The sequence below is a fragment of the Tamandua tetradactyla genome, chromosome 24 (genome assembly GCF_023851605.1).
Source record: "Tamandua tetradactyla isolate mTamTet1 chromosome 24, mTamTet1.pri, whole genome shotgun sequence".
Taxonomy (NCBI): Eukaryota; Metazoa; Chordata; class Mammalia; order Pilosa; family Myrmecophagidae; genus Tamandua; species Tamandua tetradactyla.
Window position 1 is genome coordinate 49,582,314 of NC_135350.1, and position 17,352 is coordinate 49,599,665.

At 36.6% G+C, this 17,352-nt stretch overlaps 1 protein-coding gene across 3 annotated transcripts in view; it reads right to left on the reverse strand.

The window, feature by feature from the left end:
- The window catches only part of BMP2K (BMP2 inducible kinase), a 205,909-nt gene that overhangs the window by 31,295 nt on the left and 157,262 nt on the right, over positions 1–17,352 (reverse strand). For all 3 annotated transcript variants that reach the window (XM_077143055.1, XM_077143053.1, XM_077143056.1), the window contains exons 12-14: positions 16,507–16,605; positions 15,651–15,835; positions 684–841 (exon numbers count right to left, since the gene is read on the reverse strand). In XM_077143055.1, coding sequence (XP_076999170.1) covers positions 684–841; positions 15,651–15,835; positions 16,507–16,605 — 442 coding nt within the window. The remainder of the gene's footprint in view (positions 1–683; positions 842–15,650; positions 15,836–16,506; positions 16,606–17,352) is intronic.

The following is a 17,352-nucleotide window of genomic DNA, read 5'->3' on the forward strand; positions in this document are numbered from 1 at the left end:
ATTTTGCAACTTCCTCAAAACACCCCACATCACTCTTTGAAAAAAGAGGTTTTCTAAAGTATCTATTGTGAGGCTTGACATACATATTAGGCAACTGAGGAAAAGGCAATAATTGCAAGTAAAAACATTGAAATATCCGATTTAAAGTGGAAAAGAATTTATTTAACTTTTGCCATGTCAGGACAACAAAGCAGCCCTTTTATGTTATCACTCATTAAAGGGCATTACAAAACATTAACATAATGTAGTAGTCCATGTTTTCTTTTAGGCATTTTCAAAGGGCATCTCAGACCCACAACAGCTACTTCTGAGTGTGCAAGAAAGCAGAGCTGCAAAATGACTATTTAGGTGAGATACTAGTGTCTACCTTTATATTTGCACATTATTTTTCCATGTTTTGAAGATATTCTGAATTTAACATTCATAGATATACAGTATTTAAGAATTAGGATATCAGCATACTCTCAGCAATCTTGAGTTTAATAGCTACTATCAAGCAATTGATTTCTAATGCACACAACATAGTTAGTTGGAAAATATAAAAGAATGTGGCCCGAATATTGCCCTTAAATGCACAAAAAGAATATTCTATATGTCACTTCAAAACAGTCTTTGGCCTTGCTGAATAATTATAGAGCTGATATTTTACTGTGAAGCAAAATAAGCCTTCAAGTGTCCCTTACTTGATCTTAGAAGGTCAAATTCTCTGTCCAGCAGCTCCTCTTCTGTTAACTTGGAGAAATTATCCTCTCCAAAAGGATTCCACCCTGACATATCAAGGGGGTTACTGATGTTCTTCTGATTTGTAAAACTTGCAACTGCCTCTTTATCAGCAACTGACCTATAATGATAATTGAGAGAAAAGGAAAAAAAAAAACTGAATAAAGAAAAATTTATAGTACCCTACTTCATACTTTATGAATACATAGAAAACCAGATCATTTTATTATGGTGGAGTTTGCAGATAAGAGCATAGCTTTAAAGGAAGAGCATCTCGGATTTGAATACCAGCATCTCTATGAGATCATACGTAGAGCAAACAGAATATTACTGGAACAAAATAAACACAAATATTATCTATTAATTTCACAGTGAATATGTCTTTTGTTACCATAGCAAACAGTATCTCTCCAAAATCACTATTAAATAAGGTCATCTTATGTCCTGGCTATGTTAAGACATGATAATAATCTTCCTTTTGACAAAGATACTCTCTACATATAGCGACCAATGAAAACTGAACTGCTAGAATGACTGCTTTATGAGCTAACTAAAGCTGGATGAGGGTTGTATTGAACATGAGTTATTTACAATGCTTAAAGTATCTGCAGTCTTTAAACCTTGCTTTGGCGGTGACTAAGACCCAGGACCTATGAAAATAATCTTAAAGTCCTCTTGGTTTTTAAGAGAAGATAAGAGTCTTAGGGACTTCTTAACCTCAGAGTCCCTGGGAACCTCTCTTTCAACGAAGCTTGTGAATACAACATAGGAATTAGGCAATGCAACAAAGCTGTCAAGTTGCTTTAATAATTCAGATCCAGATCTTCTAACATGGATAATGCGGGATGAGCCTCTATGTGTTCTCTAGGGAGTTCAATTTTGCAAGCTTTGACTCATTCCCTAAATCTACCCTCCCCTTGGGCACTCATTGACACTGCCACCAACAAGTCTTGGAAAGAAAGAGGAGGCAAAATTGTTCATATCCTCAATATAGCTGTACAAAGAATGGAATGTTTAAACACATACTGAAGGCTAAAGTATAATAGAGGAGAATAAACAGAACACTGTACCTATAAATAGCTTTACTTAATAGATACTTAGGCATCTTGATAATAAACATAATTTCATTTAGAATCCATTCTGTGGATGCATCAACTGCCAAGGTCTAAGCCTCACACCATGTGACATGGTTCCATCTTTAATGCCAAAAGTACCTTCAAGAATTTTCAGAGTCCTTCAAACACAGATGAGAGAGTAAAAGTGAAACTCAAAGGGAAGGTCATTCCCCTTTCTGCCCACCAATGATCCCTTTCAAAATTTTCTGATTCCCTACCTAAATCATCCTTGGGATGAATTTATGGATGCTTTTTGGTAAAGTACATACAATGGGTTGTCACCTTAACCCATAGTTTAAAGGAGTTTTAAATTTTAAAAAGCCTAAGTTTTTGACACTTCTCCCTTCAAAAAGTGGAATCTAATTCCCATGAATGTGGGACAGATCTAGTGACTTCCTTTTTTTTTTCAACATGTGCAGGCACCGGGAATCGAACCCAGGTCCTCTGGCATGGCAGGCAAGCATTCTTGCTTGCTGAGCCACCGTGGCCCGCCCTAGTGACTTACTTTTGAAAAAAAACTGAGTATGGCAGAAGTGCCAGTGTGACCTAAATCTGAAATTAGGTCACAAAAGGCACTACAGCTTCCTCTTTGTGCTCTCTCTTGGATCACTCATTCGGGGGGAAACCAGAATAAATGATTCCTTGGCCAGAACAGTCTTTGGCCTTGCCAAAGGAACCAAGACCTTCTCTCCAAAGCCAAATGAGTGAGTTACATGTTGAAAACAGATCCTCCAACATCAGTCAGCCCTACAGAGGACTACAGCCCCAGTCAGCATCTTGACTGCAACCTTATAACAGACTATTCTCTAAATTCTTGATCCAAAGAAAATGTGTGAGATAATATTCATTGTTATTTTAAGGCATTAAATTTGGGGGTATTTTATTATGTAGCAAATAATACAACAGGGCAATCGTATCATTAGAAATCAGAGAAGTATGCATCAAGAATGTTTATTTTAACTATTTTTGGAATACAACACAGTAATACTTTCCAATATCGGTAGTACTTTCGAACGTGCATACTAGATGTACAATAAGCATGGAAATTTTAGCAGAAGATTAAGTGGGAAAGAAAAGGAAATAACTAATTATTCCAACCAACATAGTCATCCTTTCCTTCTGTATGAGGAACTATTTGATTTCTTACCTTCTTCCACTCAAATCTCCCTTATATTTGGAGTTAAATCTTTAACCCCAATTCTCATTTTTCAATGACTTAGTCATAAACACGAACATCTGCTTACAGTGCTCTTTTAAAGTTGTTGTGAAAGATAGTGTACTTAATAAAAATCATTGCCAAACATTGATATTAATAGGAATAATAATATTAGTGAAATAACATTAAATCCCCAAGTGTGGTTAGGGTAATATTCCTGTAGGATGTTCTGTATTCCTGACTCTAGTGACCCAGTGTGTAATTGTTTCTAGCCACATAACCATTACCCCTTTCCTACACTATCCTGCTATCTTCCTCAATATGACTTCATAGTAGTAGAGTAAATCAATTCTTATACACATTCAAAGATATCTAACACATAGTTCCAAAAGGAGGGTATGCAATATGATTACAGTGGTAAACCAATTTTTTAATCTACTTTCTATTTTTAATTACTTTTAAACTTATAGGAGAGGGCACAAATAATACAAACCCTACAGAGAACTCCAATATATCCCCAAACCCAAATACCTAGATCCACCAACTTTTGACACTTTTGCCATGTGTCATATCATTCTATCTTATCTATCTATCCATTCATCCATCTATTCACCTATTTTCTAAACATTTGAGAGTAGGTTGATAGATAATACACCTTAAACACTTAATACTTCCATATACTTGTCCTAAGAACAAGGATATTCTCATGTATCCACTTGAAGTACAATGATCAGGTTCAGGAAATTTAACATTATTATAAAGCTTACAGTTTACATTCTAATTTTCTCATTAAGTCCCCAAAATATCCTTTTGGGCAACTTTTTCCTCCATTATTAGATCCAGTCAGGTTCAAATATTTTATTTAGTTGCTATGTCTCATCAGTCTCTTATTTTTGTAACTGTATAAACATATAAACTTTTCCATCTCAACCATTCCCACACATACAATTTAGTGAGATCAATCACATTCACAGTGGTGTGGTGTGAATTAACAGAACTTTTCCTTCATCCCAAAGAGAAACCCTGCATTTATTAGGGATTAATTCCCCATTCTCCCTCTCCCTGATCCTCTAACCTGTATTCTACCTGCTGACTCTATGATTTTGTACATTCAAGCTATTTCATATAAATGGAATCATACAATATTGTTCCCTTTGTGCGTGGTTTATTTCACTCAGTATGATGTCTTCAAGTTTCATGTTGTAACATTTATCAGAACTTCATTTCTTTTCATGGCCAAATAATATTCCACTGTATACTACATTTGCTTATCCATTCATCTACTAGTGGACAATTGGATTAGGTCTACCTTTTGGGTATTTTGAATAATGTTATTATTCAAATATCTCTCTGAATCCCCGCTTTCAATTATTTGGAGATATACCTACAAGTGGGATTGCCATGTTATATGGTAATTCTATGTTTAACTTTCGGAGGACCTGTAAACTGTTTTCCACAGTGGCTGCACCACCACTTCACATTCTGACCAACAATATTGTAGGGTACGAATTTCTCCACATCCTCACCAGCATTTGTTATTTTCCATTTTTAATAACAGACATTGGGGCAGGCCACGGTGGCTCAGCAGGCAAGAATGCTTGCCTGCCATGCTAGAGGACCCGGGTTCGATTCTCGGTGCCTGCCCATGTAATAAAAATAAAATAAAATAAAAAAAATAACAGACATTGTAGTGGATGTGAAGTGGTATCTCATGGTTTTGATTAGCATTTCCCTGGCTAATTATATTGATCATCTTTTTATGTACTTATTTGCCATCTGTATATCTTCTTCAGAGAAATGTCTATTATCTTTTGTCCATTTTTAAATTGGTTTTTCTGTTTTTGAATTGTAGGGGTACTTCATAAGGTTTCCAAATATTTGCATCCATTCTATAGGTTCTCTTTTCACTTTCTTAGTAATGTCTTTTTTTTTTAATGCAAAAGCATAGTCCTTTTATTTTTATTTTTAGTCTTCTTTTTCTTCTTATTGTAACATATATACAACTCAATGTTTCCTACTTTAACCATTTTTAAGTGTACCATTCTGTAATATTAATTACATTCACAATATTGTGCTATCATCAACATCCATTACCCAAACTTGTTCATCACTCAAACAGAATCTCTGCACCCAGTAAGCAATAAAAGTACAATCTTAATGATTATTGAATAAATGAAAGAATATGAGCACATCTATCCTTTGAAATTTTACCCTTCCCATTTTACCTTATACCTTTTACTTAATTTGAGCTTCAGCTGAACTGAAATACAGAGGTAGCTTGATGTAGTGGAGCCATTCCTTTATTCAGCAAACACCTACTATGCAGAAGGGAGTCTGAGGTGCTATCCTTAGAAAGGTCTTCTGGCAAGGCCAGTGCTTGGCTGGCTTCTGGGAAACTGGTTGAGAAATAGTTTCCCTGCACTGATATAAAACTTTCCCTAAATGATAAGGGTGGCTAACTGTGTCTAAATTGTTAATATTTGTACAAACAATGTGGTTTATACCGAACACCTGCTTTCCTTTTGGGAGCCTGAAATTTTATTATATGCTAGGAAGAAGGTGTCAACATGCCCAGCCCCCAGTAAAAACCTTTGGCGCTAAAGTCATGTCTCTTGATATACAAAAGTTTTTAATTTTTGATTAAGTCCTATTTATCTATTTTTTTGTTTTTTAAGCTTTTGGTATAAAGTTTAAGAATCCATTGACGAATACAAGGTCCTGAAGATATTTCCCTATATTTTCTTCTATTAGTTTAATGGTTTTAGCACTAATATTTAGTCATTGATCCATTTTGAATTAATTTTTGTCTATGATATAAGGCAGTGGTCCACTTCCATTTCTTTGCATGAAGACATGAAGTTTTCCCACCACCATTTGCTGAAGAAACTATTCTTTACCACTGAGTGGACTTAGCACCACTGTCAAAAATCAACTGCCAAAAAAAAAAAATCAACTGCCTACAGAAATGAAGGTTTATTTATACTCTCTTAATTCTATTCCATTTGTCTATATGTCCATCCTTGTGCCAATACCACACCATTTTGATTATGGTAGCTTTATAAGTTTTGAAATCAGGAAGTGTGAGTCCTCAAAATCTGTCCTTTTATCGAGATGGTTTTAGGTATTCGGTATCCCTCACTCTTCAATATGAATTTGATCATTAGCTTTTCCATTTCTGCTAAAAAAAAAAATTGTGCTATAACTTTATATCACTTTGAGCAGTTGCTGACATCTTAATGATATTAATTCCTCCAACAGATGAATACTTCATTTCTCTTTCCTCCAACAGAGGAAAGAGAAATGAAGCAAAATGGAAAGAATAGCTTTCCATTTTTTTAGGTCGTTTTAATTTCTTTCATTAATGAGTTGCAGTTTTCTACATACAAGGCTTTTACATCTTTGGTTAAATCTATTCCTAGATATTTTATCTCAGTTGCTAGTATGAATGGAACTGTTTTCTTGATTTCACTTTGAGAATGCTCCTTGCTGGTATACAGAAACACCTCTCATTTTTGTGTATTGATCTTATACTCTGCCACTTTGCTGAATTCATTTATTAGCTCTAGTAACTTTCTTGTAGGTTCTTCTGCATTTTCTATATATAGGATCTTGTCATCTATGAACAGGGATAGTTTAACTTTTTCCTTTCCATTTTGAATGCCTTTAATTGCTTTTTCTTGGTTATATTTGTTTTCCTATCACTTCTAGTCAATGTTGAATAGCAATGGTGATGGGGAAATCCTTGTCTTGTTCCAGAGGGGAAGCTTTCAGTCTTTCACCATTGAGTATCTTAGCTGTGCAGTTTTCAAATATACCCTTTATCATGCTGAGGAAGACTCCATCTACTCCTAGTTTTCTGAGTGTTTTATCAAGAAAGGGTGCTTTTCTCCTAGATAATCTCTTTTGTTGCTCAGATATGGCCTCTTTCTTGAAGTTAACTCAGCAGATATACCCAGTGCCTTCCCCCTCTAAATGGGACATGACTCTGAGGGGTATAAATCTTGCTTGCAACATGGGTCATGACTCCTGGGGATGAGCCTGGCCCTGGCATCATGGGATTAAGAAAGAGTTCTTGACCAAAAGAGGAAAGAGAAATGAAGCAAAATAAAACTTAAGTGGCTGAAAGATTTCAAATAGAGTTGAGAGATCACTGTGGAGGTTATTCTTATGCAGTTTAGTGGATTAGAATAGCTAGAATGGAACACCTGAAACTGTTGAACTGTATTCTAGCAGCCTTGATTCTTGAAGATGGCTGTGTAACTATATAGCTTTTTACAGTGTGACCGTGTGATTGTGAAAACCTTGTGGGTGACATTCCCTTTAACCAGTGTAAGAACAGATGAATAAAAATAAATAAATAATAAGGGGCATGAGATGTCAGGGTGTCCTTTTTGCATTTTTACTTATATTATTACATGTATTTTTTTGGAGTAATGAAAATGTTCAAACATTGACTGTGGTGCTGAATGCCCATCTACATGATGATACTATGAACCACTGATTGTACACTTTGGATGATTATAGAATATATGAATATATCTCAATAAAACTGCAATGAAAAAAAAGGGTACTTCTTTCAAATGCTTATTCTGTGTCAGCTGAGATGAATTGAGATTCATGTAGGTTTTTTTTCTTTCATGCTATTGAAGTGGTATATTACACTGATTTTCTGAACTAATTTTTTTTTCTTACATGGGCAGGCACCAGGAATTGAACCTGGGTCTCCAGCATGGCAGGCAAGAATTTTGCCACTGAGCCACCTTCACACTGCCCTGAACTAATTTTTTAAAACTTTTATAGAAACATAGAATTTAAAAAAACAACATATCACACCTGTAATTTCATGAATAGTAACACTATAGATAAGGTTAAAGTAAGCAGTGCTATGGCAATTCATATGAATTATAAGTGTCATCACTTTGTATGCTCCTGGGAACCTCAAATCTTTGGGACCTCTCTTCCTTTATCATTAGGTCTTTACACAGTACATATGCTATGGGAACACTAAGAAAAACTCTCTCCCACAAAATTTCCAATTTTTTACTCTGTTCCTGTCAGTAATACAACTTTACTTCCAGAAATTGGTAATGCTTTAGAATACAAAGTATAAATATATATATGATATATACAACATATATATATGATCAATCCTGGAAGACAATTCAATATCTTTTGCACTTTTCAAGTACATACTCTAAATGGAATTAATATTCTTGATACTAACTTAACATCAAAAGTAAAAGACCACCCCCGCCGCGCGGCGCCCACGCCCCGCAGCAGCCGAGCCGCCCGCCCTCCTTCTCCCCTCTCCTCCCCCTCCTGCTCCGGCTGCTCTCCAACCACCACGGTGCCCTCTTCCCCCGCCTTCACCGTGCTCCTCCGCCATCAGCCTCGACAGCCTTGCCGCCCTCACGTTTCCTCCTCCAGAACAGCTACTGGGGGAGTGGAGATAATACAGAGCAGCTCCCGGAGCCACGAGGGAGATCAAAGGGACAGCGTACCCCATCCTGGAACGGCTGACTATCTGGGAGAACCAGCTCCGGTGAGATCACCAAGGGGCACGGGCTTTCCTGGGTGGGACGGCAAGCGACCGGAGTCCCTCCCTTCCACCTTCCCAGGCCAGCTGGTAGAATTGGACAGGCGGTCCCCTTAGGCCGCGGCGGCTGGTGCCCCCACCACACGAGGCCCCCCGGAACAACTGAGATAGTTGGGTCGGAAATCCCCAGACTGCGGAGAACAGTGACCGGGGGATCCCTTCCAAATACGTGACTCCCCCGTCGGCTGGGAACAGTGTACTCTCCCGGGCTGCGACAGCTGGCGCCCTCCCGCCATGCTTGGTGCCCCGGGCCGACTGGCTAATTTGGCCGGACGCTCTCCTGTGCTGCGACGGCCGGCGACCCTCCCCGCGTTTGGAACCCCAGGCCGGCTGGCATTCTTCCAAGACGCTTCGGTTGCCGAACCTCCCCTATGGCGAGAGTTTTCCAGAGTTGAGGGACCCACAGCAACTTTCGCTGGTGGAACCCACAGACAGGCGTGTGCCACGAGCGCCACCTACTGGGCAGGATAGGAAGAACAGAACCCAGAGATTGCACAGAAAAATCTTTCAACCTGTGGGGTCGAACACCCGGGGAAATCTGACTAAATGCCCAGACGCCAGCAGAAGATAACGGATCACGCTCAGAAAATTGAACATATGGCCCAGTCAAACGAAGAAACCAATAGTTCAAATGAGATACAGGAGCTGAAACAACTAATGCTGAATATACGAACAGAAATGGAAAACCGCTTCAAAAACAAAATCGATAAATTGAGGGAGGACATGAAGAAGACATGGGCTGAACATAAAGAAGAAATAGAAAAACTGAAAAAACAAATCACAGAACTTATGGAAGTGAAAGATAAAGTAGAAAAGATGGAAAAAACAATGGATACCTACAATGACAGATTTAAAGAAACAGAAGATAGAATTAGTGATTTGGAGGATGAAACATCTGAATTCCAAAAAGAAACAGAAACTATAGGGAAAAGAATGGAAAAATTTGAACAAGGTATCAGGGAACTCAAGGACAATGTGAACCATACAAATATACGTGTAGTGGGTATCCCAGAAGGAGAAGAGAAGGGAAAAGGAGGAGAAAAACTAATGGAAGAAATTATCACTGAAAATTTCCCAACTCTTATGAAAGACCTAAAATTACAGATCCAAGAAGTGCAGCGCACCCCAAAGAGATTAGACACAAATAGGCGTTCCCCAAGACACTTACTAGTTAGAATGTCAGAGGTCAAAGAGAAAGAGAGGATCTTGAAGGCAGCGAGAGAAAAACAATCCGTCACATACAAGGGAAACCCAATAAGACTATGTGTAGATTTCTCAGCAGAAACCATGGAAGCTAGAAGACAGTGGGATGATATATTTAAGTTACTAAAAGAGAAAAACTGCCAGCCAAGACTCCTATATCCAGCAAAATTGTCCTTCAAAAATGAGGGAGAAATTAAAACATTCTCAGAAAAAAAGTCACTAAGAGAATTTGCGACCAAGAGACCAGCTCTGCAAGAAATACTAAAGGAAGCACTAGAGTCAGATACAAAAAGACAGAAGAGAGAGACATGGAGAAAAGTGTAGAAAGAAGGAAAGTCAGATATGATATATATAATACAAAAGGCAAAATGGTAGAGGAAAATATTATCCAAACAGTAATAACTCTAAATGTCAATGGACTGAATTCCCCAATTAAAAGACATAGACTGGCAGAATGGATTAAAAAACAGGATCCTTCTATATGCTGTCTACAGGAAACACATCTTAGACCCAAAGATAAATATAGGTTGAAAGTGAAAGGTTGGGAAAAGATATTTCATGCAAACAACAACCAGAAAAGAGCAGGAGTGGCTATACTAATATCCAACAAATTAGACTTCAAATGTAAAACAGTTAAAAGAGACAAAGCAGGACACTATATACTATTAAAAGGAACAATTAAGCAAGAAGACATAACAATCATAAATATTTACGCACCGAACCAGAATGCCCCAAAATACGTGAGGAACACACTGCAAACACTGAAGAGGGAAATAGACACATATACCATAATAGTTGGAGACTTCAATTCACCACTCTCATCAATGGACAGAACATCTACACAGAGGATCAATAAAGAAATAGAGAACCTGAATATTACTATAAATGAACTTGACTTAACAGACATTTATAGGACATTACATCCCACAACAGCAGGATACACCTTTTTTTCAAGTGCTCATGGATCATTCTCAAAGATAGACCATATGCTGGGTCACAAAGCAAGTCTTAACAAATTTAAAAAGATTGAAATCTTACACAACACTTTCTCGGATCATAAAGGAATGAAGTTGGAAATCAATAATAGGCGGAGGGCCAGAAAATTCATAAATACATGGAGGCTCAACAACACACTCTTAAACAACAAGTGGGTCAAAGAAGAAATTGCAAGAGAAATTAGTAAATACCTAGAGGCAAATGAAAATGAAGACACAACATATCAAAACTTATGGGACGCAGCAAAGGCAGTGCTCAGAGGGAAATTTATTGCCCTAAATGCCTTTATCAGAAAAGAAGAAAAGGCAAAAATGCAGGAATTAACTGTCCACTTGGAAGAACTGGAGAAAGAACAGCAAACTAATCCCAAAGCAAGCAAAAGGAAAGAAATAACAAAGATTAGAGCAGAAATAAATGAAATTGAAAACAATAGAGAAAATCAATAAGACCAGAAGTTGGTTCTATGAGAAAATCAACAAGATTGATGGGCCCTTAGCAAGATTGACAAAAAGAAGAAGAGAGAGGATGCAAATAAATAAGATTAGAAATGAAAGAGGAGACATAACTACTGACCTCACAGAAATAAAGGAGGTAATAACAGGATACTATGAACAACTTTACGCTAATAAATACAACAATTTAGAAGAAATGGACAGGTTCCTGGAAAGACATGAACAACCAACTTTGACTCAAGAAGAAATAGACGACCTCAACAAACCAATCACAAGTAAAGAGATTGAATTAGTTATTCACAAGCTCCCTAAAAAGAAAAGTCCAGGACCAGACGGCTTCACATGTGAATTCTATCAAACATTCCAGAAAGAATTAGTACCTACTCTCCTCAAACTCTTCAACATAATCAAAGTGGAGGGAAAACTACCTAATTCATTCTATGAAGCCAACATCACCCTCATACCAAAACCAGGCAAAGATATTACAAAAAAAGAAAACTACAGACCAATCTCTCTAATGAATACAGATGCAAAAATCCTCAATAAAATTCTAGCAAATCGTATCCAACAACACATTAAAAGAATTATACATCATGACCAAGTAGGATTCATCCCAGGTATGCAAGGATGGTTCAACATAAGAAAATCAATTAATGTAATACACCATATCAACAAATCAAAGCAGAAAAATCACATGATCATCTCAATTGATGCAGAGAAGGCATTTGACAAGATTCAACATCCTTTCCTGCTGAAAACACTTCAAAAGATAGGAATACAAGGGAACTTCCTTAAAATGATAGAGGGAATATATGAAAAACCCACAGCTAATATCATCCTCAATGGGGAAAAATTGAAAACTTTCCCCCTAAGATCAGGAACAAGACAAGGATGTCCACTATCACCACTATTATTCAACATTGTGTTGGAAGTTCTAGCCAGAGCAATTAGGCAAGAAAAAGAAATACAAGGCATCAAAATTGGAAAGGAAGAAGTAAAACTATCACTGTTTGCAGATGATATGATACTATATGTAGAAAACCCAGAAAAATCCACAACAAAATTACTAGAGCTAATAAATGAGTACAGCAAAGTAGCAGGCTACAAGATCAACATTCAAAAATCTGTAGCTTTTCTATACACTAGTAATGAACAAGCTGAGGCGGAAATCAAGAAACGAATCCCATTTACAATCGCAACTAAAAGAATAAAATACCTAGGAATAAATTTAACCAAAGAGACAAAAAACCTATATAAAGAAAACTACAAAAAACTGTTAAAAGAAATCACAGAAGACCTAAATAGATGGAAGGGCATACCATGTTCATGGATTGGAAGACTAAATATAGTTAAGATGTCAATCCTACCTAAATTGATTTACAGATTCAATGCAATATCAATCAAAATCCCAACAACTTATTTTTCAGAAATAGAAAAACCAATAAGCAAATTTATCTGGAAGGGCAGGGTGCCCCGAATTGCTAAAAACATCTTGAGGAAAAAAAACGAAGCTGGAGGTCTCGCGCTGCCTGACTTTAAGGCATATTATGAAGCCACAGTGGGCAAAACAGCATGGTATTGGCATAAAGATAGATATATCGACCAATGGAATCGAATAGAGTGCTCAGATATAGACCCTCTCATCTATGGACATTTGATCTTTGATAAGGCAGTCAAGCCAACTCACCTGGGACAGAGCAGTCTCTTCAATAAATGGTGCCTAGAGAACTGGATATCCATATGCAAAAGAATGAAAAAAGACCCATCTCTCACACCCTATACAAAAGTTAACTCAAAATGGATCAAAGATCTAAACATTAGGTCTAAGACCATAAAACAGATAGAGGAAAATGTTGGGAGATATCTTATGGATCTTACAACTGGAGGTGGTTTTATGGACCTTAAACCTAAAGCAAGAACACTGAAGAAGGAAATAAATAAATGGGAGCTCCTCAAAATTAAACACTTTTGTGCATCAAAGAACTTCATCAAGAAAGTAGAAAGACAGCCTACACAATGGGAGACAATATTTGGAAACGACATATCAGATAAAGGTCTAGTATCCAGAATTTATGAAGAGATTATTCAACTCAACAACAAAAAGACAGCCAACCCAATTACAAAATGGGAAAAAGACTTAAACAGACACCTACTAGAAGAAGAAATACGGATGGCCAAGAGGCACATGAAGAGATGCTCAATGTCCCTGGCCATTAGAGAAATGCAAATCAAAACCACAATGAGATATCATCTCACACCCACCAGAATGGCCATTATCAACAAAACAGAAAATGACAAGTGCTGGAGAGGATGCGGAGAAAGAGGCACACTTATCCACTGTTGGTGGGAATGTCAAAGGGTGCAACCACTGTGGAAGGCAGTTTGGCGGTTCCTCAAAAAGCTGAATATAGAATTGCCATACGACCCAGCAATACCATTGCTAGGTATCTACTCAAAGGACTTAAGGGCAAAGACACAAACGGACATTTGCACACCAATGTTTATAGCAGCGTTATTTACAATTGCAAAGAGATGGAAACAGCCAAAATCTCCATCAACAGAAGAGTGGCTAAACAAACTGTGGTATATACATACGATGGAATATTATGCAGCTTTAAGACAAGATAAACTTATGAACCATGTAATAACATGGATGGACCTAGAGAATATTATGCTGAGTGAATCCAGCCAAAAACTAAAGGACAAATACTGTATGGTCCCACTGATGTGAACGGACATTCGAGAATAAACTTGAAATATGTCATTGGTAACAGAGATCAGCAGGAGTTAGAAACAGGGTAAGACAATGGGTAATTGAAGCTGAAGGGATACAGACTGTGCAACAGGACTAGATACAAAAACTCAAAAATGGACAGCACAATAATACCTAATTGTAAAGTAATCATGTTAAAATACTGAATGAAGCTGCATCTGAGCTATAGGGTTTTTTTTGTTTTTGTTTGCTTGTTGGTTTGTTTGTTGTTGTTGTTTTCTACTATTACTACTACTTTTATTTCTTTTCTTTATATTAACATTTTATATCTTTTTCTGTTGTGTTGCTAGTTCCTCTAAACCAATGCAAATGTACTAAGAAACAATGATCATGCATCTATGTGATGATGTTAAGAATTACTGAGTGCATATGTAGAATGGTATGATTTCTAAATGTTGTGTTAATTTCTTTTTTTTTTCTTTCCGTTAATAAAAAAAATAAAAAAATAAAAAAATAAAATAAAAAAAAAAGTAAAAGACCAATCATCTAATTATTATCAGCCTCATCAGTATTAAGCAGAATATCCTAATCTTAATGATGAATAAAACTATTCTATTCTCACCAGGAGACATTTTTAAGTATTTATTTTACATGTTTATTAGATTACTTCTATTTCATAGTTTATATTTTAGGTTTAACTGGTTTAACACTTATAATTTATATCTTAATCTTATTATTTACAGTAGTGTTATAATTTATTCAAGAAAAAAGGTGAGTCTACAAAGAAAAACGTTGTGCTATGTGGATAAAGCCAAAATTGTGAATAGAGTAAGAAAATAAGAGTTTGGCAAATACTGCTCTGGACCTATAAACCTACATTTGATCACATGCTCTGCTCCCTACTTAAATATATTTTGTCCCAATTCATGCATCCAATTTTTACTCTAGTAAATAATTTCAATAAATCAGTTCTCCCTGACTCCATCTCTTTTTCCTTCTCTCTCCCTAAATTTCCTCTCCCCCACCCAAATAAAGCTGGGAGGTGTACTACAGAAAACTGCATAATTCAACCCTCTCTTGAAATGTACAGTGTACATTAACTTGAGGTAGGATCTGAGAAATCTTCTAGTGATAAAACACGTTTGATTTGAACTTAATATTTTTCAAATTTATTTAACCAAGGAATCATTTATTCCATTAACCTCCCTGGGTTCTGGTTTCCTGAGAAAGAGTTCAAAATACCAAAAGTATGTTATCAAAATTGCTATTTCTCATGCCCAGATCCTAGGCAATCTTCTAGACATCTTTTCCAGCAAATGTTTCAAATCAGGGCACAGTGATCTATGAGGACATCTCTAGTATTCTAGCAACCAAAATTCTAACACCTGCTTCTTTTTAATGTTTCTAGACACATAGGAGGAAATAGGGTTTTGATTCTACTTAAATTACAATGAATTCCTTAATATACAAGCCAACAATTATTATCTGCAAGTAGTAGTTAGCAGAATTAACGGATGGGAATGAAAGGATTGATGGGGTTAAACAGGGACCAAAAAGAGAGGACCAGAATGAGAAAAAAGGGAACTCTCAGAAAAATGGACATCCTTTAATTAATTCAGGAGTCACTAATGACTCTACTCACAATTACATCTATTTCCACAATAACTTCCTTTGAATGCTGAAAAAAAAAAATACTTGCCTACTGGCACCATAAGAGGAGTCCACTATGGTTCCGACCTGAGTTGGAAGCGATGAAGTGTAGGAAACTAAGGCTGGTGAGAACTCTTGAGGAGAGGAAAGATATTCAGGGGATGCCTGTTGTTGAGACTGTTGATATTGAGCTAGCATCTGCTGCTGCAAGAAAGCCTGCTGATACTGCTGCATCTGAAACAAGAAATGCCATTATACAAAACAATGCACAGTCACTAAGTACTGCCAGTATCACATCTTATGTTCTTCCCTTTCCACATTGGGACAAAATCAGAAACCTGAAAAAGCATTTTTATCTGAGGGGGCAGCTCTGTTACAAGAAAACAATAGCAGGATGAAATAAATCTATTTAAGAAGCTGTGAAACTAGGCTCATTTGGCAGTATTCAAAAATCCTAATTTAAATATTTTAAGATTAAAAAAGCAATAGAGTAGCTTAAATTAACTACTATGTTGGTTGCTGAAAAGAAGGTCAAACTAGTCTCTGAAACAAATGCAATTTTCCTTTGGATTTCATTTTTTTACTTAATAGATATTTGCTGAATGAAAGACATACATGACAGAAAAAAGATCATGGATAGCAGAACATTTCTCTTATAGTAGGACAGGCGAGAAGTATAATTATCAGTCAGTTTTATGATGTGCCAAATTCAGGTGCTGTAAGTGCAACAAAATCTAAAGCTACTTGAGAAGAGATAATTAGCTTTGATAACACGTGTCAATTAACTAACTTGAATTAAAATAAAAGATTTTCAATTAAGACGTGAATAATATCATTTACAATGTGAATTCAAACACCAAATTGCATACTTCCAGAGAAATCTCTAGAAATTATATAATACTTACCATTGTAGGGTACTGAGTTGCAGAAGGTTGCTGCTGATACACTGAATGCATTAAAAACTGTTGTTGAAGTATCTGTTGCTGCTGCATTGCAGGCTGATACTACAATGAGAAAAACAAATTTATCAATATTTCTCATGCCATTTTTCTGCCACAGTCTCGGGAAATCAGTCCAAACACCAATGTAAAATAGCTATAATCAGCAAGTAATTATAATTTATATATACTTATTTTGAATTAGTTTCTAAATTATCAGTGAAATATAAATGAAAACAAAACAGTTTCCAATACAGTTTAAGGATATTTGGTAGAAACCGAAACTCATTCTCCACCCTTTCCTAGATGATAAAGACCCCTCAAGTGATTTTGTCCAGGAACCATAATAGTGCATCCCCACTCTCCTCTATTTCCCCTTCACTGGTGCTGGTTTGAAAGGATGTATGTACGCTAGAAAAGCCACATTTTAATCCTAATCCCATTTTGTAAAGGCATCCATTTCTTCTAATCCCTATTCAGTACTGTGTGTTTAAAACTGTAATTAGATCATTGCCCTGGAGATATGATTTAGGTAGTCACACCTTGATGTGATCTTGAGTGATCAAGAGTGGTTGTCAAAATGGATTAGGTAGAGGTGTGTCTACACCCATTCAGGTGGGTCTTGATTAGTTTACTGGAATCCTATAAAAGAGGAAACATTTTGGAGAATGAGAGAGATTCAGACAAAGCAGAGCAGAAAGGCATAGCCATGAGAAGCAGAGTACACTAGCCAGCGACCTTTGGAGATGAAGAAGGAAACACCTCCCAGGGAGCTTCATGAAACAGGAAGCCAAGAGAAGAAGCTAGCAGATG